Source organism: Pantherophis guttatus, chromosome 4, assembly GCF_059756535.1.
Source record: "Pantherophis guttatus breed Tessera chromosome 4, ASM5975653v1, whole genome shotgun sequence".
NCBI classification, from domain to species: domain Eukaryota; kingdom Metazoa; phylum Chordata; class Lepidosauria; order Squamata; family Colubridae; genus Pantherophis; species Pantherophis guttatus.
The window spans coordinates 44,110,562-44,134,993 of NC_142066.1; the positions used below are offsets into that span (position 1 = coordinate 44,110,562).

The following is a 24,432-nucleotide window of genomic DNA, read 5'->3' on the forward strand; positions in this document are numbered from 1 at the left end:
ATGTAGCTGGTCCTCAATATGTCTTTAATGACTTTTCTTGTGCCACATTAAAAATATGTATTGTGATTCATCCATTGAAGGGAGGCATTTCTAAGTATGTTATGATTTTGATGCAACGTTTACCTGTACAGTACTGGGAAACATCTGGGTGTTCAGGACTACAAGGCCAATAATTATGAGCCACGGTGCCTTTGAAGGATTACTGCTATGAGGAAGTCTTGCCATGGAACTGCAGGCTGCAAAGGATTAGCAAGCAAAGCTTTCCCACAGGAAGACAAAAACCAGCTCAGAGTTGGGATCAAGGGCAACTCGGGCAAAATAAGAATTAACTTGGCTCTCAGTTCCTTATGTGCCTTTTGATACTTCTCTCCAGCACCTGCTTGTTTCCCTGACAACCGCAATGGGATGTGGACAGAAAAGAACAGGGAAATTCAGAGAGAAACAAACAAGCTCTCACATGTTACTTTCCCAAAGTAGGCCAAAGGTCATGCTGGCATCTTAAAGGGCCACATCCTATTTCTTTTGCCTCCTCAATGCTAATGTAAAACTCCAGTAAGAGAGATTCATTCAAAACAACAGTTCCTCTTAGCAAAACCAAGGGGGAAAAAAATCAGTGGTGAAATCTAAAATTTGTTACTACTAGTTCTGTGGGCGTCGCTTGGGGGGGTTAATGTGGGCATGGCCATTTTTAAAAAAAACTTCTAAAACCATTTTTCTATAACCTCTTCAGCTAAGAGGTTGTAAAAAAATGCTTTCAAAAGGCTCTGACAATCCCAGCTGAGTTGCCTGATGGCAGAGGCTCTTTTTCTTTTAAAAGCCTCTGCCAATCAGGCAACTCAGCTGGGATCATCAGAGCCTTTTAAAAGTATTTTTTCTACAACCTCTGTAGAGGTTGTAGAAAAAATGGTTTTAAAAGCCTTTGACGATCCCAGCTGAGCCGCGGGATCATCAGAGGCTTTTTTTTCTTTTAAAAGCATTTTTTTCAGCCGAAGAGGTTGTAGAAAAAATGCTTTTAAAAATAATAAAAAAAAGCCTCTGATGATCACACGGTTCAGCTGGGCATGGGGTGGGGGGTGGCAGGGATTTTTGCTACCGGTTCTCCGAACCACCTGCCTCCATCACTACCGGATCATGCGATCCGGTCCGAACCGGGAGCATTTCACCCCTGAAAAAAATGAAGAACAAGAGAGAGGATGGGTAGAGAAAGAAAAAGAAAAGGCATTATGGGAGCGACGGGGCGCTCACATATGACACCTCTCCTGCGCGAGCTGCACTGGCTTCCTGTGGTCTTCCGGGTGCGTTCAAGGTGTTGGTGACCACCTTTAAAGCGCTCCATGGCTTAGGGCCGGGTTATCTGCGAGACCGCCTTCTGCCGCCAATAGCCTCCCACCGACCGGTTCGCTCGCACAGAGAGGGCCTCCTCAGGGTGCCGTCGGCCAGACAGTGTCGGCTGGCGACCCCCAGGGGGAGAGCCTTCTCTGTGGCAGCAGCCACCCTCTGGAATGACCTACCCCCTGAGATACACACGATATCAGACCTCCGGACTTTTTGTCGGGCCCTGAAAACACACCTATTCCATCTAGCTGGGCTGGCTTGATCCCATCCTCTCAGTTTTAATTGAATTTGGTTTTAATTGGGTTGTTTTTAATATCTTGGGCTGAAATTATTTAATTGTTTTTTAAATTGTTTTTAAATTTTATATGCAATGTTTTATCTTGGCTGCACACCGCCCTGAATCCCGCAGGAGAAGGGCGGTATAGAAATAAAATAATAATAATAATAATAATAATAATAATAATAATAATAATTATTATTATTATTATTATTATTATTATTATTTAAGCCCTCCAACATCCTCTTCCCACTATTTATTTATAAACTTTCTCTAGAGGTGCATATATTGTTGTGTGTCTGGAGGTGGTATCTTCTTTTAAGCATTGATCATCAGCCATTGTTAACTGCATATTGCCTTGATGGGGCTGAAATTGATGGAAGATCCTTGACAAACACAACTAGAGCAATGGACACAAACATGGTGCCCCTAAGAAACTGAAATTTCCAGCCATTCTGGTTTATTATTGTTTCCCAAGACGGCTAGGGGAATTTATGTAGGATCTATGAAACGATGGCTGACTGACATGAGATCTTTATGATCTTTGTTAATCTCAGCCAACAAATTTCCTTTAGCAACTCCGTTTAAGAAAAACGGTAACTCTATGCATCTGAACTCTGCAGCCTGAAGTTTATGCACAATATAGATTTGGGGAGAGGGGATTGGAGACTCCTCTGAAATTTTTTAAACACGTTGTGATCATTTTCACAAATGGGTTGTCCCAGAGAGGTTTGCTATTTCACAAAACAGTTATCATGGCCACTGTAACTAATCTCAAAATAGGGAGGTTGCTCATTGCTAGACTTTCCTTACAACCCCAACTTCTTTTCTTTGGGGAGTGAGGGAACTGATAGATGAACTGTTGGAAAAAGCTCTCCATAAATAGTTTTCAGATAGCCATAAGACTCAGAAGAACGCCAGTAAATTTAGTCAATGCTAATAGTTGGTGTTTTCCTCTGAGCAATGCTGGTTTTCAATTTAATCTTTTTTTCCAAAATTAAAATTACCTAAAAATAAAAACAGGAGAACAGGTAACCTGTGTTTCACTGAGTAAAATCTGTCCGCAGCCGGGATCACTTTACCTGTCCCTTCTTTACAGAGTTACAGGATTTTCTGGCTGTGTGTGATGCAAAGGGGCTACTTGCAATTCCTTGTAAACTGAAGGAACAAGGTGGGACAACTATTGTGAGGAGGGAGGCTGAAGATGGGAAGTCACTTCTTCATATATTCCTTTCCTTTTTCTTTACTATAGTTTTAGTTTTCTTTCTTTTCTACAGTATTTCTAATTCACATTTTTCTGCACCTTCTATTATTTCTTTTTATTCTATTTTGTTAGTTTATATTAGTTTTTACTATTGTAATTACAGTAATATATAATAATAAAATTACTATTAAAAAAAGAAAAGAATGAGAAAAAAAGGGCAGGAACCCACCAACTCTGCACCATCTGAACAGAGGGAGTACTCAGTACACGGTCAGGGAGAAGGTTGATTTCTTTCATAATATTGGCCAGTCGGACAGGAAGCTCTTGGCGAAGGAATATGAAGGAGGTCTTCTCACAGGCATTGCTGGATCCTAGGCAAAAGAGAAACAAAAAGACACACCGAGCCATTAATAATTCTGCATTATTCAGCTAACGTGTCCCTTTTTTGAGATTTCAAAATTACTATGCACTACTGTAATTTCCCATACGAAGCGTGTAATATCACGATAATGATTCAAATAACAGTCTTCTGAGATTTAGTGCCTAATAATAATAATTGATGGGCTCAAATAACCACAATTTGTTGCAACTATTGAACACATTGGGAGAACGAAATATCTTTTCACGCTCTCTTCATGCATCCAGTATTTATGAACAAACTATGAGAACACATGATTGTAGAAAGTAACTTTAACAGGAGGATGAGATAGTTTTAAAAGATAAAGGGACTACACTGAGATTCAAATATATTTTTTTTATTATCGTAGATTATAACTTAACTTTTGTCCAAGAATTCAAGGTTTATATGAGGATTTCCATCTATTTTATCTTCATAGTAACAGTGTGAGTACTGTAGCTTAGGCTGATTAATTTGTCCAAAGTCATACAGTGAGATTTTGCAGCAGAGAATGGACAAAATCCTGTTTCTCCTCAACACATCAATTATTACAGCACATTAGTTCTTATACTGGATTTCAGGAATGGAAGTTTTATATATAAATCACTTCCCTTTTATGGCTGCTACAAAATCCATATATTTTCCATGCTTCACCAACAACTTCATTGCTGAGCTTTTTAGTATCTGACTTGGGTCCTCTCCAAGGATGGAATATCCATGAGACGTTTTCAGTATTATTCCTTCCTCCATCCCTGTATTCATAGTTTCACAGTTAAAGCTAATGGAAAAAGGCCATATTTAGGCTATATCATTTCACAGTTATAATTCAAGGTTTCCAAGTGTATAAGAGAAAAGAGCACACATTTTCATTTTTGTAGTATGCAGCCAATGTAAGAGAAGTACAAGAATAGACTTGAATAGAACAGAACAGAACAGAATGGACGTTGTCTTACCTGAACGTCCCTTTTCTGGGCGCTGCGTACACTATCCATGCATGGGTTAATCCTTCAGTGCTTGGCAAACAACTGAGTGAAAACAAAAGGCTTTTGTTCCCCTTTCCGGCTCCCAAGCCACGCCTCTGGTCCCATGATCCTCCAGTCTGAACGAAGGCGCAGCGGACAATAAACCACACCATGGTAACATATAAAACTCAACTTTATTAACTCAAATTAACGTAAGGAAAAAAAGGACTAGTCTCAGCCATAAGAGTGGCAGGCAGCCCTAACGGGCGGGATATGGATAGTGTACGCAGCGCCCAGAAAAGGGACGTTCAGGTAAGACAACGTCCATTTTCCTGTGCGCTGCTCCCACTATCCATGCATGGGATATACCCAAGCTTAAGCTCCCTGGGTGGGGGGCTGACTGCCCCCAGAGTCCTCCTCTGTCAGCACTTTTTGCAGAATTCTGCGGCCAAAGGATGCCTCAGCTGAGTTGTAGGCATCGATCTTGTAGTGGCGGATGAACGGTGTGAGGGATGACCACGTTGCAGCTCTGCAGATGTCCACGACCGAAGCTTGTGTGGCCCAGGCCGCCGTGGTGGCCGCACTGCGAGTCGAGTGCGGAATGATCTTGCCGGGGATCGGTTTGGCGTTCAAATCATATGCCAGGGCGATGCAGGCCTTGATCCATCTGCTAACTGTGGCTGCTGATATCTTCTGACCCATGGACTTTGGGTTGAAGGAGACCAGGAGTCCCTCTGTCCGGCGGAAAGGAGCGGTCCGTTGGATGTAAAGGTGGATGGCACGTCGCACGTCTAAGGTGTGCCACCTCTTTTCTCTGGGGTCGCGAGGTGAGGGGCAGAAATCCGGCAGGATGAGCTCTTGAGCTCGGTGGAACCACGAGTTGACCTTCGGGATAAAGGCCGGATCCAGGCGTAGAGTCACCGTGGATTCGTGGAAAATGCACAAATCTTTGCGAACTGACAAGGCCGCTAGCTCTGAGACCCTCCTCGCTGAGGTGATCGCCAGCAGGAAGGTCACCTTAAAAGATAGGTACTTAAGCGATGTCGAGTCTAGGGGTTCGAAGGAGGGCCCGGTCAGTGCCCGCAACACCAGAGGTAGATCCCATGAGGGGTAGCGGTGAACTGTGGGAGGCCGCAGGTTGGTGGCCCCATGCAGAAACCCCTTGATGCGTGGGTGGTGCGCGAGGGATTGGTACGGAGGGCACACAATGACCGTTGACAACGCTGCTGTCTGTCTCCGTAGGGTCGCGGGGGCCAGGCCCTTGTCTAGGCCGGCCTGTAGGAACCGCAGAATGTCCTGAATAGTGGCTGATGTAGGGTCGATGTGCTTTTGGGCGCTCCATCGACAGAACGCCTGCCATGACGACTCGTAGATGCGGGTCGTAGCTGGACGTCTGGCCGCCTGGATAGTGGCAACCACCTCATCTGGCAGGCTGTCCTTCTTCAAGATGACCCGTTCAAGTGCCAGATGGCTAATTGGAGCCACTGGGGCTCTGGGTGCGTGACTGCTCCCTGGCACAGGACGAGCTGCTGTGGTGGGATCAGCCATGGCTGTTCTACGGACAGTGCTACAAGGTCGGCGAACCAGGGTCTCCGGGGCCAGTTCGGGGCTACCAGGAGTAGGTCGGCTTTTTCTGCCAGTAGCTTCCGAATGACTCGCGGGAGCAGCGGGACTGGTGGGAATGCGTACAAGAGACCCTCGGGCCACCTGCAGCGCAGCGCATCGTGGTCCTCCGCTTGTGGTGTCGGGTAGCGTGACACGAAGCGGGGAAGCTGAGCGTTGGTCGGGGTTGCGAAGAGATCTACGACCGGGTTTCCGAAGCGTGAAGTGAGTTCTTGAAACAGGTGAGGGTGGAGCTGCCATTCCGCTTGATCTATTGTTTCGCGGCTGAGCCAGTCCGCCCTCACATTGGTTGCCCCGGAAATGTGATCTGCTCTGATCGAGAGCAGGTGTCTCTCTGCCCAGCTGAACAGCTCCGCGGACTCCTTCATCAGGGCACGGGACTTCGTGCCCCCCTCCCTGTTGACGTGTGCCTTGGCCGAGATGTTGTCGGTCAGGATTAGGACGTGACGCCCCTGCACCGTCGTCTGGAAGTTGCGGAGTGCCAGTCTGATCGCTCGAAGCTCTAGGAGGTTGATGCTGCATTGTCGTTCTTCTTGCGACCACTGACCTTGTGTGACTAGGTTGTGGAGATGGGCTCCCCATCCCTGAAGGCTGGCGTCGGTGGTGAGTATCAGACGGTCTGGCTCTAGGAAGCTGGAGCCTTTGAGGAGCGACGGTGACGTCCACCACCCGAGGGACCTGCGGACCTGTGGAGTGAGGCGAACCTCCTTCTTGGAGTTGGCCCTTCCCGTTCGCTGGAAAGGAAGGAGGAACCACTGCAGGGGTCTCGAGTGTCTGCGTGCCCACGGTACGATGCCGAAGCAAGATACCATCTTCCCGAGGAGGGTTGAAAGGTGGATCAGAGCAACTTTCCTCCTCGTCAGGCACTGCAGTGTTAGGGTTCGGATGCTTTGGACTCTGTCCGGTGATAAAAATACCTGGCCGCTGGCCGAATCTATCTGTGCCCCCAGGTGAAGAAGTCTGGTGGTGGGCAGGAGCTGACTCTTTGCAAAGTTTATGGTGAAGCCGTGATCCTGGAAGACCTTGATCACCGTCTCCATGTCTTTGTGAGCTTGGTCGGGCGTGGACGACAGGACCAGAATGTCGTCCAGATAGCATAGCACCCGGATCGGGACGGCCCGGAGTCTGGCCGCCACCACCGCTACCAGCTTGGTAAAGGTGCGCGGGGCCGAGGAAAGTCCGAATGGCATCGCCCGATATTGGTAGTGACGGCCCGCGTATGCGAACCTCAGGTACTGCCTGTGAAGCGGGTGAATCGGCACATGCAGATAAGCCTCCCGGAGGTCGACTGATTGAAGGAAGTCGCCCTGTCTCACTCCCGCAAGGATGGTCTTGAGGGAGTGCATCTTGAACCTGTGGTATTGTACCGACAGGTTCAGGCGCTTTAAATTCAGTATGCCCCTCCAGCCTCCGGAATTCTTGGGGACCAAGAAGAGGGTCGAGTAGAATCCTGAGCCCCGCTGGCTGTGCGGAACAGGCTCTATGGCCTCGACCTCCAGGAGGTGGGCGATCTCCTGCGACATCAGGTCTTGAAGTTCCGAGGATCGAGGGGTTGGACAACTGACAAACCGGTGGGGCGGCTGGCCGGAGAATTCGATGGACAGACCTAAAGAGGTCGTACGCCTTACCCAGGAGTCCGAGGTCGATCTGGCCCATTGTTGATGGAAGAGGATGAGCCGTCCCCCTATGGGCCCCGAGGGCCTGGAGTCATTTTCCCCTTCTGGCGGGCTTAGGGCCGGCTCCGCGGAAGTTGCGTTTGGGCTGTTGGTGTCTTCCTCGGTCTCGGAACTGTTGTCTGTCGTTAAATCTGTCTCCCCCCTGGTAATGGGAGCGGTGCGAGGAGGACCCCCTGGGTCCGGCGCCTGCACGAAAGGGCTGATGGAGCGGGTAAGGCGTGTACCTGCGTTCCTGGCGCCTGTAGGTTGATGGGAGGATCTTCCTCTTGTCCTTCCCTTCAATGAGTAGGGGTTCCAGCGATGCACCAAACAGATCTGGTGCTTTATATGAGGAAGCCGCCAACTTCCATTTGGCCTTGAAGTCGGCTTTCCAAGGCCGAAGCCAGAATAGTCTCCTAGCCGTAAGGGTAGAAGCCAGCGCCCTTGAGGCGAACTTGGCTGAATTCAGGGAGCTGTCGGCGGTGTATTCGGTGGCAGCTATTATCTTATTCAGATCCTGATGCAGTCTAGTGTCCTCAGGTGGGAGCCTGTCTTGCAGGTGCCGAAGCCAAATAAGCGAGGCTCTGTTGAAGAAGGACGAGGCTGTCGCGGATCTGACTGCCCAGCCCACGGCCTGGTGCGCCTTGCGGAAGGCCCATTCCATCCTCTTTTCCTCCGCCTTGAGCGAGTCTAGAGGGTCGGTAGAGATCAGGGAGCTGGAAGACAGGGTTGCCACCGGTTGGTCTACTGAGGGGAGCACCAGGAGGTCCTCTAACTCTGGGGCTGAGCAGTAGAGTTTTTTATCTAGGTTGCTGGGTGTCGCCATGGAGGCCGGCTGCACCCAGGGGTTCTGAATCACCTCTGTAAATAGCTGTGGACAAGGGATGTAGTCCTTCTGTGGCTTTGAGGATTTGAAGAGGGCGTCGTGCGGACCCGCCGTTGACGTGGAGGGCGCTGCGATATCTCCTGGCACTTCAAGGTTGGTCGTGAGTCGTGCCTTGTGGAGGAGCGACTTGAACAGGGCCGGGCGGAAAAGGCCTGTAAAGGCCGGAGTGTCCGGTGCTAGTCCTTCGTCCTCCGATAGCTCCATCTCCTCTGGGCCCTCCTCCGCTTGGTCTGATTCATCTGATGAAGAGTCCCGACCTCGCTCTGGGAGGGGATGGGGCTGAGGGTGGACCGGCCGCGCCTGGCTGAGTGCTGTTTGTACAGGAACCTGCGCCGCCTGCTGCATTGATGCCGTGAAGAAGGATGACAGAGCCGCCGAGAACATGGCCTGGAAGTCCACTGGGGGTGCCAAGCCCAGTCCGCCCTGACCCTGTGGGTCTACCCTTGAGGGGGTGGAACTTGCCTCCCTGGCCCGGCGGTGCTGGTTTGGTGCAGGGGAGGTTGGAGTCTCCCGTCCGGGCCTTGACGCTGTCTCGATGCGCGGTGTTGTGCGCGAGGGCCCAATCCCCTCAGGGGTACTGGGGGTGACTGTGATGTCGGCCACAGATGTAAGTCCCCATTCCGCCTCTCTTGGAGAGATGGGAGTAGGCTCCCCAGGTGTAGGATCCCTGGACGGGGTTCCTGAAGCCGCCTTGTGCGCCCTCTCCCACTGACGCTCTAGGGCGTTGTGCCTCCTCAGGGCGTCCCTATCCTGGAAGGGAAGGGAACCTTCTGAGGCCGCCCTGCTGGCCGAGCTCACGTGCCTCTTTTTTGATTTCTTCTTCCCCCTTTTATCGCTTGTGCGTGGGGGGCTTAGTTCCAGCTCCATGTCTGACGATGGGGGGGAGTGAGACATGGCTGAGGCGGCTGTGAAATTGAAGTAGGAGCCTTGTCCTGCTGCTCACGGGTGGACGTTGAGTGAGCGTCCCGGGGCCCCCCCCCCGAACCTCTTCAGACGGTGGTAGAGGTGGTTTGATGCCCCTTCCAGCTGTGGGGGGGGGGTGCAGGTCTGCAGCTGGCTCCCTGATGGGTTAGGGAGGCACAAGCCTGAGAGTCTCGCCCAAAATGGCGGCCCGAAGGTCCACCAATATGGCGCTGCCACGTGGTGCGCTTCACCACGAGGGCAGACCTGGCAGCGGACTTATAATGGCGGCCCGAGGGTCCGACCAGACGCCGTGCAATCCCCTTAACGAGGGGTTATTCCGTAGTGCAGGGAGGGCTGCCTCCTTCTTCCGGCGCTTGTCCTGCTCTCGCGCCCTCGCTCCGATGCAGCCCTGCGGCGTCGGCTTCAAACGCGGCTTCGGAACTTCGCCGCGTGGGTGGCTCGCGCTTCCGGCTCCGCCGGCCAGCTGATGCGCGCGCCGGCGCTATTCAAAGTTGCCGCGTGGGCGGCCGGCGCTTGGGGCTCCGCCGGCCAGCTGATGAGCGCGAAGATTGAAGATGCCGCGTGAGCGGCCGGTGCCTGGGGCTCCGCCGGCCAGCTGAAGCGCGCGCCAACGCTACTGAAGTTGCCGCGTGGGCGGCCGGCGCTTGGGGCTCCGCCGGCCAGCTGATGCTCCGGCGTGGGGCGATGAGCAAAGAGCTCCTTCTGAAGAGAGAGCTGGTATGAGGCTAGGAGGCTGGCGAGCGAGCGTGTGATCGCTCTGCTCCACTCCCCCTCCTCCGCTCAAATTCGCCCCGCACAGCAGTCAAAGAAAAGAAAAAAGGAAAAAAATAACACGAAGGGGAGCTACTCAAAAATAACATAAAAAGCCTAACGCTCAAGGGAAAGGAGAAAGCCAAGAACTTTAAAGAATTAAAAGGAATGGAGAAGAAAACCCCCACAGACACACAATACCTTAGCAATCTGTGGAGCTCCAAAAATCACTACAGTGTTTGCCAGCAACTGAGTGAAGACTGGGGGATCATGGGACCAGAGGCGTGGCTTGGGAGCCGGAAAGGGGAACAAAAGCCTTTTGTTTTCACTCAGTTGTTTGCCAAGCACTGAAGGATTAACCCATGCATGGATAGTGGGAGCAGCGCACAGGAAAATAACAGAGTTAGAAGGGATCTTGGAGGTCTTCTAGTCCAACCCACTGCCTAGGCAGGAAACCCTACACCACTTTAGACAAATTGTTATCTAATCTCTTCTTAAAAACTTCCAGTGTTGGATCATTTACAACTTCTGGAGGCAAGTTGTTCCACTGATTAATTATTATAACTGTCAGGAAATTTCTCCTTAGTTCTAAGTTGCTTCTCTCCTTGATTAGTTTCCACCCACTGCTTCTTGTCCTACCCTCAGGTGTTTTGGAGAATAGCTTGACTGCCTCTTCTTTGTGGCAGCCCCTGAGATATTGGAACACTGCTATCATGTCTCCCCTAGTCCTTCTTTTCATTAAAGTAGACATACCCAGTTCCTGCAACCGTTCATTGTATGTTTTAGCCTCCAGTCCTCTAATCATCTTTGTTGCTCTTCTCTGCACTCTTTCTAGAGTCTCCACATCTTCTTTACATCGTGGCGACCAAAACTGAATGCAGTATTCCAAGTGTGGCCTTACCAAGACATTATAAAGTGGTATTAACACTTCACATGATCCTGATTCTATCCCCCTGTTTATGCAGCCTAGAATTGTGTTGGCTTTTTTGGCAGCTGCTGCACATTGCTGGCTCATATTTAAATGGTTGTCCACTAGGACTCCAAGATCCCTCTCACAGTTACTACCATTGAGCAAGGTATCACATATACTGTACCTGTGCATTTTGTTTTTCTTGCCTAAATGTAGAACCTTACTTTTTTCACCATTGAATTTATTTTGTTAGATAGCCCCCAATGTTCAAGTTTGTCAAGATCCCTCTTTATCTTAAGCCTATCTTCTGGAGTGTTGGCTATTCCTGCCAGCTTGGCGTCATCTGCAAATTTGATGAGTTCCCCATCTATCCCCTCATCCAAGTCATTGATGAAGATGCTAAAGAGTACTGGGCCTAAAACAGAGCCTTGATGTACTCCACTGCATATTCCCCTCCATGTAGATGCAGTTCCATTGAGGACTACACGTTGAGTGTGGTTGGTCAGCCAGTTATGAATCTATCTGGTGGTGATGCTGTCTAACCCACATTTTTCTACATCTAGTAGTAGGTTATGGTCTACTTTTTATCTTCATTTTTAAACAACTATTCCATTTTGAATAATAATCATGGTATGCTCTCAATGTAATATTTTAATTATGAAAGAGCTTTTATACAATTTTAAACAATACATGGACAGTTTTCCTTTCTGTCTTTTATTTGTTCAAACAAATGTGTGAAATCAGATCACAGTCTATTCAGGTGTGAGATTTTTTTGTTTAAGCCTTCTAATTCAAATACTGGAAAAACAACATGGATGGTTAGTCTCCAATTTCAATGCAAGCAAACTCTTTGTAAGGGTATAAAATAGCTTCCTGCCAGCTGGCATCTTTCCAAAAACTTGCTCTATTTCTCTACAATTGCCTTAAGATGATGGAGCTCATAATCCAGCATTTCTGGAGGAGACTGCCCAAAAAGAAAATTTATCTGAGCAGGGATAAGGAGGCATACAGATTCAAGAACTAATCACTTGCAAATTTGATTCCTGTAAGAACTCAAACATGAAAACAAGATTAATTTACAAGCTAAAAAAACCCAACCAGTTTATTTTACAAAGGTCTTAAGCTTTTAGAAAATCAAAAGAAAGGGGAAATAATCCTGTTTAATCCCACAGAAAGTAGAAACCCAAGATTATTTTCAAGAAGGCCTGAATTGTATGGTGTGCTGTACCTTCTTTGTACAAACTAGGCTTTGACAACCTACTATTCTCCTTAATTATTGCATCAGAGCTCCTATCTTCACCAGGCAGCAAGGCCATCCTGGCTGAAGAAAAGACGGGCTGTAGATCCAACATTTCTAAAAGTTTGGGCAACACTGGTCTGTACAAACAAGGCACAGTACTGCACAATTACTTTTCAAAGTACCAGATAAGCAACTTATCTTGTTTTCTTGAATATTCAAAATTTATTAATCAAAAATACAAAAGAAAATAATAAGAAAACAAGGGAGGGAAAAGAAAAGGGAAAAGTATAGGGCAAAGGGAAAAAAGAAAGAGAAAGTGTTGACTTCTGACTCCTTTTTGTGCAGTAGAATAAGATAATAGCATCAAAACTCAACTTTTTACTTTTATACAATAATATAAACTAGACATTTCTATAACAACAAACCTATCTAATCTGCAAAATGCAAAACTCAAAGTTTCATTTTTTTTCCACCTCAAGCACAAAGTCCAAAAGCTGTTTTCAAGTAGAAACAGGGTAAATTGTGTTCTTTTCTTTAATCAGAGCAGTCAATTTGGCCATCTCTGCTAACTCCATCAACTTTTGCAGCCATACATTGTAGGAATCACAGTGTCCTTCCATTTTTGTGCATAAAGTAATCTTGCTGCCGTCAACATATATAACATCAATGTCCTTCCCCCTACCCCCAAATCTAGCAACTCATCTTCTGTGCTGAGCCAGCACAGAAATGCACACATATATATCAGCAGAGAATGACAACTAGACACAGGAAGACATGATCAGCAACAGAACATGAGTTGAGAGGTTTAGAATTGCACAGGCAAATGAAACAAATGTGAGGCAATTGCTAACTTGTCTCTACTAAGTTTCTATCTGAATAATTTATCTAATAAAGTCCACAGAGATCCGATCCCTTTAAAAGCTACATATGATATGCAACTGACAACTAGAAAAAAATGATAGGATAGGTAATGGAATATTGGGTGACAGTTCACCCACTCTACGTCCTGTTGCATAATTTCACCAATCAGATTCCGTAAGTTCTTTATTTAGCAACACTGCATGGAAGAGTGTCAAACACATTCACTATAGTTCAGATAGAGCAGTGCAGGAAAATCAAAGAGAATATAGTATGGGGGTGGAGTATTAGAGGAGGGCCTTAATCTCTCTGACACTGAGATCCTCCAATCAGCACTTGTTGTCCTTCAGATGCTTCAAAGGGCACTGCAAAACTCCCTCCGCCCAACTTGGCAGCTGAGACACAATTTTATTGAGCAGAATTTTCCTCTGATTCTCCCCTTCATAAATTCAATCTTCTACGCTCTCATTCCTTCATCTTAAAACCCCTGCTTTTTGCCACTCAAAAACTAGAGGATCTTAATTCAAGTAAATTACATTACATTATATTACATTACATTTTAATGTCTGATAGTAACAATTGCAGTATTTTGGCAATTGTAACTGAGGAGTTAGTTTCTGAATAGAGACTTTCTGAACAGACAGCATACATAGTGACACATTTGGAAAATGTTGAGAAATATTCTTAGCAAGGATCACACTGGCTGGAAATATTAAAAGCCGAATTTCACACATCTAGAGAGTTCTCAGACAGCATAATGGTGGTGCAAATGTTACAATCCACCCTCAGGTACTAAGTGATTTTCAGCCAATTGTTATCTCTCAGCTCAACCTACCTTCCAGGTTGGTTATGGGCAAAAATAGAAGGAAAAAAGTGGCATAAAATATGAATGCAACAAGAAGTTCCCAGGGGAGGGGGGGATATATCCCTTAACAAATTCCCAGTTGCTCTGATCAATCAGATCAGAGAGTGATCAGAGAGTAAGAATGGGGGGTTACTGAGAGCTGTAATTTAGCAACATCTGGAGAATCACACATTCCCATTCCTGATGCATGCTTTTATTTCAAACTCTAGTGAATTCCTATAGTATTAAGCATTTATAGTAATAGAAGCAGAACCATTGAATTTATAATCAACTGTTCAGGAACATGAAGCTTAAGGCAACAATTCCTTAAACCACATAAGCTTACTACATAGAAATCCATGCTCAAGATTATGCAATGGTACCTACTAATTTAAACATTGCAAATAGTCTTCTATAAATCTCAAAACTACACCTATGGACTCCAGGGTTGAGGAACCTGGAGGCTGTTAATTTATGACTCTCCCTAACCATTTCCTGTACTGGAAGCTAACAGAAGTCCCAGGTTCTCTTTTTTTCTACATTATCTATTTTTTCATCATTTTAACTGGAGATGCCCAGAAGCAAACCTGGGGCCCTCTGTTTGCAACCTTTGTATGTGATCCAACTACACATTGGCATTTTCCCCAGTGGATAAGGAAAGAAAGAAACTGAGCTGAAGAAGACATGTCATAGATAGATATGCCATGTCTGGAAAGTCAAATTGAGAAACCATTTGGCATATTCACCCAGAGAAAGAGGTGATTTAAGTCATCATACTATACACTTAGTAATCCTGAACGCACAATAGAAGAAGCATATTGATCCAGAAACGATTTATATCAGGGAAAGTTGTCACTCTAAATAGCTTATGAGCATTTAAGCGTCACATCAAACTCCACACATATTAACAAACTTCTTTCATTCCATTATTATTTGCCATTTCTTATTTCTATTGCTGTTTCTCCACAGAACTACACAATCTGTATAAAAATTTCACCCACAAAGGGTAATACTACATGCATTTCATAAAACAGGCTGTTAAATTTAATGCAACAACACAAACACATTTTTACGTTCATACATATTTAGCAGTCATCCTACTCTATTCAGTGAGACTATCAGTGGGAAAATATGAACAGTATGATGTAAGTACATACTTTTTAAAGTCACAGAGAACTTTTCAGATCAATCTTGATGAATAATACTTTGATCTTGATCAAAAAATTGGAATTGGATATTCAATCCACATGAACTAATAAAAGAGGCCACTGGTTCCTCCTTTATCATTTCCTTGTACACTGCCTAGAGTTGCTTTTGGTGAAAATTTGATTAAGTAAATGATTAATTTTCAGCTCCATTGTCCCATTTTAACTTCAGATACAGAAGCAACCACCAGAAGTAATAAAAACATATCACAGCTACATCCCTTCACTGGCTTCTTCAGAACATCAGTGAACTCTGATTTGGCATACAATGAAAATGTACAGGATTGCAAGGACAAGCAACTTTGTTTGAAAGTCACCTTAATTCTAAAGCTCCCCAGAAGTCAATGACCTGTAAGATAAAAGAGTTAATACAACGAGCAAAAATCCTTCCATAAGGAAGCAACCCAGGGCAGGGCAGGCCACCCAAACACCCCTCAAAACAAAAAAAATTGGGAATTTGGGAGCAAACGTTCGGTTAGAATTTCGGGTCTTGCTGGTAAAGAGAAGCCTGGTGCCTTCAGACAACCTTCCCCCGACCTGGCCCCCCTTCAAAAACCCTGGATACCATCCCAGCCCAGCCTGCAGTTCATGACTGTATAAAGTTCATGGGGGCTAATAAGTACCGGTTACTTTAAATAAACGATAAACTCTTATTTAAATAAGAGTTTATCGTTTTCTTTTTAGCATATTAGGATTTGGAAAATAAAAAAACACAAAGTAAATAAATAAAATGAAACTTTCAGCTGGCATAAACCTGAAATGATGTTCTATAGAAAAATATTTGCATTTTTAATTCTATGTCATCAAAGTAGTGTAAGCAAAGTAGTTCTGATGCTTTGGTGTATGCTGGAGCATCAAAGGCCATTAAAATTGTTATAAAACTAAAAAGAAAGAAAGAAAGAAAGAAAGAAAGAAAGAAAGAAAGAAAGAAAGAAAGAAAGAAAGAAAGAAAGAGAGAAGAGAAGGGGGAGATGGTTGCACTCCACCACCCAACATCGCTGTGCAATGGCAGGGCCCCAGGGTACTCTGGTTGAGGAGAATGGGACTTGTAGTCCAGCCCATTCGAAGGTGACTGGTTCAAGAAACCGGCTGCAGTGCGTCCACCCCCCCACCCTTCTCCCTCTCGGTCTCCCACGCACCAAAGTCGAGGAATTGCTTCATGGAGAGCGGCGATGGAGAGAATTTGCTGAAGTGCTCGATATACTTGGGCGCCCCGGCCAGCGCCGACTGGCCCTTCATCAGGCATCGCAATAGACGCATCGCAGCACCGACAGGCGGGCCCCACAGGCCACTTTTCGGGGAGAACGATTAGCGGCGGTAACCCCTTTCCCGACTACCCGGAAGCCAACAGGCGCCTCTGTTTTTCTCGAGCTTCTCCGCTAGGCAGCCCACCGACTTCTGAAAGAGCTGGTAGACCTAGACCCCGGGATGATCCGCCCCTCCGACAGCTCTCGGCCAACCAGCTGCAAAGACCTCGCATTCCGACAGCCGCAGTCCAATCGCAGCAGAAAAACAAGACATTTTCAGCCAATGGGGAGAGAACACCACCACGTGGCAAGGAGAGTTAGGGGTGGGGGGGGGTAAGTGTCTCAGGGCTTTTTGGAATGACACCGTTTAACTTGTCCGTTGCCGCAGCTGGGCGATATAATAACTTTAAATAGCATCTCAGCTATTTGGTTTGGTTTGGTTTGGCTTTGAAGTCGGAACTCTTCAAACACCACAGGCTTTTGTTTTTGAAGTATACTCCATAAATCCAATTCTTAGTTTAAGATGGTACAAAACTCTTCCTATTGTAGAACACTCAGAGACGTAGTATTTTTTAAAAAAGTAGAGTCCTTTTTCATATTTTCATTTCATTTTCATTTTATTAGATTTATATACCCCCCTACTCCCGAAGGACTCAGGGCGGTGAACAGCCAAAGAGATAAACACATAAAGACTACAAAATTTAAAAGACAATATAAAACCCAATTAAATAGTTTGGCCCGGAACAGATTAAAACACCCCTAAAGTTTAAAACAGATTTAAAATTTACAATTAAAAAGGGAGGTTAGGCCAGGCCAGCCTGTTGAAATAAAAAGATCTTGAGGGCACGGTGGAAGGTGCGTAAATCCGGGATCTTCCGTATCTCCGGGGGAAGCTCATTCCAGATAGCAGGTGCCCCCACAGAGAAGGCTCTCCCCCTGGGGGCTGCCAGTCGACACTGTTTGGCCGACGGCACCCTGAGGAGCCCCTCTCTATGAGAGCGTACTGGCCGGTGAGAGGCTACTGGTGGCAGCAGACGGTCCCGTAAGTTTTAACGGGACTCCAGGCCAGAATCGATTACTTCGAACATCACAAGATCAAAAAGCAAGTTTTGTAGTATTTAGAGTTCTTCCTCAAAAAAGAGGGTAAACAAGTAAAGAAGAAGAAGAAGAAGAAAAAAACAACCAGAAGAAAGGAAGATACTGTATAATCAGATCTTACATTCTCAGAATTGGCAAATCGATTTAGTTTAGTTTTTTCCTAGATGCTCTCTGAAACCATTAAGTTGTCAATTTTAAATGCCTGGAATCTTGGTCTAGTTCTGTTTTAAGAATATATGTAGCCCATATATGACTATAAATAGTCCTCAACTTACAACCAATCATCTAGTGACCATTAGAAGTTACAATGGTACTGAAAAAGTGACCATTTTTCACACTTGTAACTGTTGCAGCCTCTCCATGCATGATCAAAATTTGGACGTTTGGCAACTGGCTCATATTTATGATGGTTAGTGTCTCAGAGTCATGTGATCAACTTTTGTGACTTGTAAAATCAGTGGAGAAGCCAGATTCACTTTACAACTGTGCTACTAATTTAACTGCTGTGATTAACTTAATAACTGTGGCAAGAAAGGTAAAATGGGGCAAAACTAAATTAACAACTATCTTGCTTAGCAACACAAATTTTGGCCTCAATTGTGGTCGAATGTAGAGGACTACCTGTGGCTACTCTTATATCTCTCCCTGCTTTTTAAAATGGTTCATTTGACAACAAATACCTGAATAGCAAACTGAATAAACAAGAACATAGATCCCATATTTCAAATTGTGCTGAAGCAGGCTGGTTGTGTGCGTGTGTGCGGTGTTTATATGTGTGTATGCACACACACACACATTTTAATAGATTCTCAACACAATTGACACTGAAAATAAATTCCTGGATTAATTAGTGTTGAGAACCTGTTTAAAAACAGGTTCATGGCATAGGACCTAGATATCTTCGAGACCGCCTGCTGCTACTGACGGCCTCCCATCGACCTGGGCGCTCCCACAGAGAGGGCCTCCTCGGGGTGCCATCAGCCAAACAATGTAGGCTGGTGATCCCCAGGGGGAGGGCCTTCTCTGTGGGGCACCTACCCTCTGGAACCAACTGCCCCCAGAGATAAGGAGAATCCAAGACCTCGGTGCCTTCCGCTGTGCCCTTAAAACTTTCTTTTTTCAGCAAGCCGGGCTGGCTTAACACTTTTAAATGTTTTTAATTGGTTTGTCATTGTTTTTTAATTACGGGGCCAAATTTATATAGTATTTTTTAATAGTATTTTAATAGTATTTATATAGTACTTTTTAATAGTATTTTAATGTTTGTAGTCTATGTTTTTATTTGGCTGTACACCGCCCTGAGTCCTCAGGGAGAAAGGCGGTATATAAATTTGATATAGAATAAAATAAAATAAATAAAAAGAACAGATTGAAATGAAAAAAAAAATCTCATTTATTCACGTTTTAGTAATCTAATTCAGATGGAGTAATATTACTATAGTACTATATTACTTCAGATCATGTTTTTAAAAGTATGCCAAGATTAAAAATAGCTGCAATTTTTTAAATATATTTTTTAAAGAACAATTGTATGGTTTGGGGGAAAGTTGAGGCTTTTCTCCCCTTTGACTAATTCCTCCCCCCCTTCTTATGCATTTTTTTTGTTTCCTGTGGCCCAAATACAATAACCCATTATAGTTTCCTTGGTTTAGTTTTCCAGTTGCATCAAGCTTTTCCAGTCTCAACATCCAAAATGATATAGTGGCAACTGTCTCTGTTCTCCATCCTTATTTTGGAAGTATGTCTTCTTGTGGCACAATATTGGTGTAGTTGGGAGAAGAATTCAGATATTTCTGTCAAGTGTAAGGTTAAGAGTTGAGATGTGCCGACTTGTTTAACTAGTGGATTATAACCCATTATAAACAAAGCAATAACTTCGTATTATCATTATTCAACTCAGGAATAGTCAGACAATGTAGTCTACAGGACTGGAATCGCAAGTAGACAGAGACCATATTTTTACATGATACAAAGTTTTCCATATTAAACTGACAAAAAAGAAACACAATCTTCTTCATTGGCTTTAGAATTCATGTAAGTTATTAGAAAGTTACTGATAACTATTCAATTATTACACTACTAATTGTGCTGGCATAGCAGGCAAGAGGAAGAGGTCCAGCTCTACCTCCAGTATAACTGTTGTATTGTCATGAAGGAATAGTGGGGTGCTGATCATGTAGCACCTGTCTAGAATATGTTCAATCAAGCACATCTTTTCCTGAGATCATAAGGCAACTGTGGAAGTCACACTGCTGCTTCAAAGTGTTCCCTACAAGGCTACATGCATATCCATGTGCTCTCTCAATCACCTTTTGCCCTTCAAAATCCGGATTTCTGTATAGCACTATCAGATGTTGAAATGAATCCAACAGATTGTTGATCCATTTTCCAGCAGACTTCATCCTTGATATTGCTTGATAGCGACAAATATCCAAAGCTGAAGTCTGGGGAATTTAATTCAGTGTATTTTAAAAAGCAGAAAGAAAATACAAATCACAAGTTACAAATCATAATATTTTTTTATTCATAAAATAGACACTCAAGCTTATTTACAATCAAGGCACAATGATTCAAGACCTCCAGTACCATAAACAGTGGGAAAATTCAGTAAACATCAAATATATATATAGATTCATTTATTTATACATGAATGTATTTATGTACACATCACTAAAGATAAGTACATTCTTTGTAATTTAAAACATGCCTAGGAGATGGGAAGAAATGGGCAAATAAAATGTGACTATTGTCAGGGATGAATATTCAGTGAATGAAACCAAATTTTCTTGACAATGACATGTGGAACAGAATCCAGAGAAGGTCAATCCCTTTTAAGGGAGATTTTATGCATCAAAATAAGCCCCAATTTTGGTAGTTTAGATTCAATTTTGTTTAATGCAGAGGTCAGCAACCATCCTTGGCTCATGGAGATAAGATAAATTAAGGCAGTTTTCCAGCCCATTGCTTTCCAAATGCAATAGACTACAAGTACCATAATCCCATGCTGTTTGGGAATACTGGGAGTTGCAGTCCAACACATCAAACACAAGAATATTTGCTTGGAACTTAGATTAAAAAAAACAAGTCTGAAATGTTGGCCAACATAATGGATAATTAGATGTGAGCTAAAAGCAAGAATTTAAGGTACCACAATGATTTTTGCTTCATTTTGCTGTTATAAAAATCTTCATCTCCAAAGATAGTTTCATTTCTCTGAGCTGGCAAGTCCAATATTGTTTCTTATTAAACAGTGAATTGCTGGATACAGCCCAAGTCAGAAAACCGAAGCATTTTTTGGCAAGATTAACTCTGCAGAAGTTGTTTCCCATAAATCCGTAGGTTTCTTATGTGAAGCATAAGACATTAATTTCTCCTCTTGATTCAACATGGCAGCCAGGGAACAGGTAGTGTGTAGGTGAACCTTGTTCTCTCTTAGTTGCCCAGATAGCTTCAGCTATTCTTATCTCACTACCTATTCACTGGGCTTCTCTAAAAGTTGTTTAATATTGAAAAGGAGTTGCCTACTTTTAACACTCTATTCACTTTTCTCTTTGACCCAGTTCAGTAATGAAGGAAGCCATGCCTTAGACTTTCTTTATAATTAAATCACACTTCACCCAGGAATGTACAACTTTAGTAAGCTGTAGCTGAAAATTTTGGAATCCTTTTAGCAAAAGAACAGCTGCCAACACCTGACCCATCTGGATATCATTTTAAAATTGCTCTTTAAAACAGAATCTGTCCTATTTGGAGATGATGGGGTCAAGACACTATATAAACATCCTTCCATGTCACTGACATAGTATTGTTGTCAAATGCTATGAAAAGCATGGAGATTCTACCAAGGCTCACTGATGCAGGAAGGAGCCCACTAAAGGATGCTATCTAGGGCCTCCTGTATCTGGGAGCTAATCCTGCAATGAATTACTCCCTGGCATGTCTCAAACCCAGCCAGTGATCAAAGTCATTAAAAATAATGTCTAAGTTAAAAAAATAAAATGCTACGCTTCTCATTTCAAGCTTTCTTAGTGTTTCTTAAAAATAAGATAACAGTACTAATACTAGTGAAATCACCCTTCCTGCCAGAGAATTAAAAATAGAAGGACTAAATTATAGTCAGTAATCCTTAGTCCAGTACAAGCTCCAGTGCTGAAATATCCAGTACTTATTCTATAGGAAGGGTGGAAACTGATACTGGCCCAGAACTAAATAGGCTTCAGCCACACCATTAGATTCAAGAAAGGCTTTTGATAAAACCTTATTTCTAGGGGAGAGGGCAATACCACCTTGGCTAGTTAGGACCTAAAAAGAGAGGTTAGGCCTGGGGAAATTGGTTCAAGATCCTATGGGAGCAATTGCAGACCCTATATATCCTGCAACTTTTCCATGCTGGAGTCAGGAAATATGGCAATTGCAGTTATAGAAGTCAAAATTCATTCAACCTCCCCTCTAAATGAAGTATGGCAGAGTATGATTAGAGCTGTAGTCCAATATATCTGATTGGTGCCAGGTGATGGAAGGCTGAGGGGAAAAATGAGGCAAGCATTAACAAGGACCAAAAGAGAGCATGGAGGCATCTACTACAACTGTCAGCAAATGAAAATGAGCAAATAAAAGTACTTTGTGTTTTTTTTAAAATATGGCTGTATGTCTGCATTAGAAAAATATAATACTTGTGAAAAGTGTATATACTTATACACTTATACTATAGTGTACTATTAGTATTTCTTATACTAAGAAAGAATCTCCCAAAATTCCCTGACCAGCTGCTCTTGGGTAAGGACAGGATGTTCAAAGAGAACGGTTCTAGTGTAAGCCTCTGATAAGGGGATACACACACACAAATTGGTTTGTGGTTACTGAAAGAGGGTTTTGTGAAAACGGAAGGGCCTTCTTCAATAAAGCATCCCATAAACATATTAAGATGATTTTGCGAGATTATCATATTGAGTAAATATATAGGCACATCTTGGGAGGAATTCTAACTCTACAATAAAGTATCTGCTGTGCATGAAGAGGATTTTTTAATTCTGAGAATCTTTGGACATTGGACAGACCTGCCCCAAACCCTGGAGAGCTGTTGCCAATTCTGAAGACTCTGCTAAGCTATATTATCCAAAGTTCCTTTACATTAGGACAGTATACAATGTGTGAATTTGAGAGAGAAGCTGCGTGTTGGCTTAATCAAGGTACATCTTTTGGAAGCCCAGGGATTCACCTGAAGGCAGTTTGACACCTAAGATTAGATTTTATAAGCTGCTAAAATGGAAGGCTGTGTGGGAATCACACAGAAGTTGCTCTGAGCTCATGAGAGGGACAGTCAAGAGTGGGGTTATGAAATAAACAGCAATTTCATTAGATCACAACTTTTCCATGTAGGTGATTAACCCAAGTGCTTATGCACTGTTGCCCTTTTAGAGCAAAATGAAGCTGATTTTCAAATCTACTCTTCATTCTGCTTCATGGAACTAAATTTCCAAGAATGCTGGTAGTGGTGTTGGAGTGTTGTGGGTTGGGGAGGGCAGGTGGAGAACCCAACAGTGCAAATGAAAAAGCTACTCCTTTGTGCCTCAAATTTTATAAATGCCTACCATATCCACCTTGCATGAATAGTTTTCTCTCCAAGATCACAGTATCTGGAGAAAGGTTTGGGTCGTAATTGACCAAGGACATATAACTTACTATAAATAAGAGTTCCTTGGTTGGTCCAGCAATATTTACAAAGGAAAGCCAAGCAGCCTGGGAGTGAGCACAGGATAGGGGGGGAACTGAGGCAGATGTCAGTAGTATCTTCCCGTTTCCTGCCAGTTTGTCACCCATCGCTTCTTGTGCTTTGGAGGCAAGAAGCCGCCAGCTGGCTGGTAGCGCTCTTCCTGCCGGATGCGAATGGCATGGTATTTGGGCATGATGCGGTAGTAGCGGGTTGGCTTGAAAAAGTTGCACTGTGAATGGAGAGAAAGGGGGAGGGGGAAGGATAAATACATTCAGTACAGAAACCAACAGTGAAAGAGAAACCTCAGCTGAAAACCTGAGAGAGAAAAAGTTTCAGAGGCAGGACAGGACAAAAGAGCAGCAAGATATATTTTCAACCATGAGAGAAAAAGAACAAGCTGAGCCAATACATTTGACCATTTTATCTGGGACAGGCTGATTTGGGAACTGAAAAACTCTGATTTTTGGCATAGATATTTTGTGTGAACCAAATAGACAAAATAATGACTTGGTTACTTATCTTTTCTTTATATCTGCTACAGAAAGCCTGTGCTCTGTCCCTTGGCCTCCCTATATATAGTACAAAGGCCATGTGGTATCATCCAGGGAGTGGATGCCATTTCAGATCAGTCACAATTCTCTATTCTACAATAAAACAGCCAAACCTTTGCCTCAAACTTTGGGAGAACTGCCAAGTCTTGAATGACTTTCCAAATATTATTATAGTGGGAACTGTAACTGTAGTGTACCTATAATCTCTAATCTCACCAGTTGATCAGAGACAGTCAGAAATAAGTGGTTCCCAAATAGCCAAGTCTTAAACTATAAAGGGTTTTATTTTATAGGTCATAACTAAAACGTTATCTTCCACCTGGAAGCCAACTGATAACCAGTGCATGTTTCAAAGCATCACATGGGCACAATGTGACATGCCCATCACTCCTGCTGTATTGCATTCTGTACCAGTTGTAGTTTTTGAATGGTCTTCAAAGGCAGTCACATGTACAGCACAGTGCAGTAATCCATTGTGAGTTAATTAGGACATGAGCAATTGCTTGATAGGCCTTTCAATCCAGGAACAAGTGCTACTAACACACTAGCTGAATATGTGCAAAAGCCATCTTGGCCATAATTGCCACTTGCTCTTTTAGCAGCAACTAAAAGACTAAAATAAACCCCAGATTGCATACAGTTTTTTTAACTGGAGAAATACCATCCCTTCCAAGACTAAAGATCTAAGTCCCTAGAACTGAGGCTGGGAAAATATCCACAACAGTCTCAGCAGGACTGAGTTTCTCCCTCTCC

The 24,432-nt window shown here is 44.1% G+C and overlaps 2 protein-coding genes across 6 annotated transcripts in view; both read right to left on the minus strand.

The window, feature by feature from the left end:
- The window catches only part of PDK2 (pyruvate dehydrogenase kinase 2), a 37,722-nt gene extending 21,139 nt beyond the window's left edge, over positions 1 to 16,583 (minus strand). Inside the window, exons 1-2 of one of the 2 annotated variants that reach the window (XM_034415457.3) lie at positions 16,210 to 16,583; positions 3,046 to 3,187 (exon numbers count right to left, since the gene is read on the minus strand). In XM_034415457.3, coding sequence (XP_034271348.1) covers positions 3,046 to 3,187; positions 16,210 to 16,330 — 263 coding nt within the window. In that variant the 5' untranslated portion in view covers positions 16,331 to 16,583. The remainder of the gene's footprint in view (positions 1 to 3,045; positions 3,188 to 16,209) is intronic. The other variant, XM_034415456.3, reaches the window with a different exon arrangement.
- A 3,332-nt stretch (positions 16,584 to 19,915) lies between these two features.
- ITGA3 (integrin subunit alpha 3) overlaps positions 19,916 to 24,432 on the minus strand; it is an 84,626-nt gene continuing 80,109 nt past the window's right edge. For 2 of the 4 annotated variants that reach the window (XR_004591080.3, XR_015733770.1), the window contains 2 exons: positions 23,098 to 23,357; positions 19,916 to 21,936 (listed from right to left, as the gene is read on the minus strand). Coding sequence is in view for 1 of the 4 variants with exons in the window: in XM_034415458.3 (XP_034271349.2) it covers positions 23,196 to 23,357 (162 nt within the window). In the remaining 3 variants the exon portion in view is untranslated. Of the gene's footprint in view, positions 23,358 to 24,432 lie in introns of all 4 variants that reach the window. The other 2 variants (XM_034415458.3, XM_034415459.3) reach the window with 1 other exon arrangement.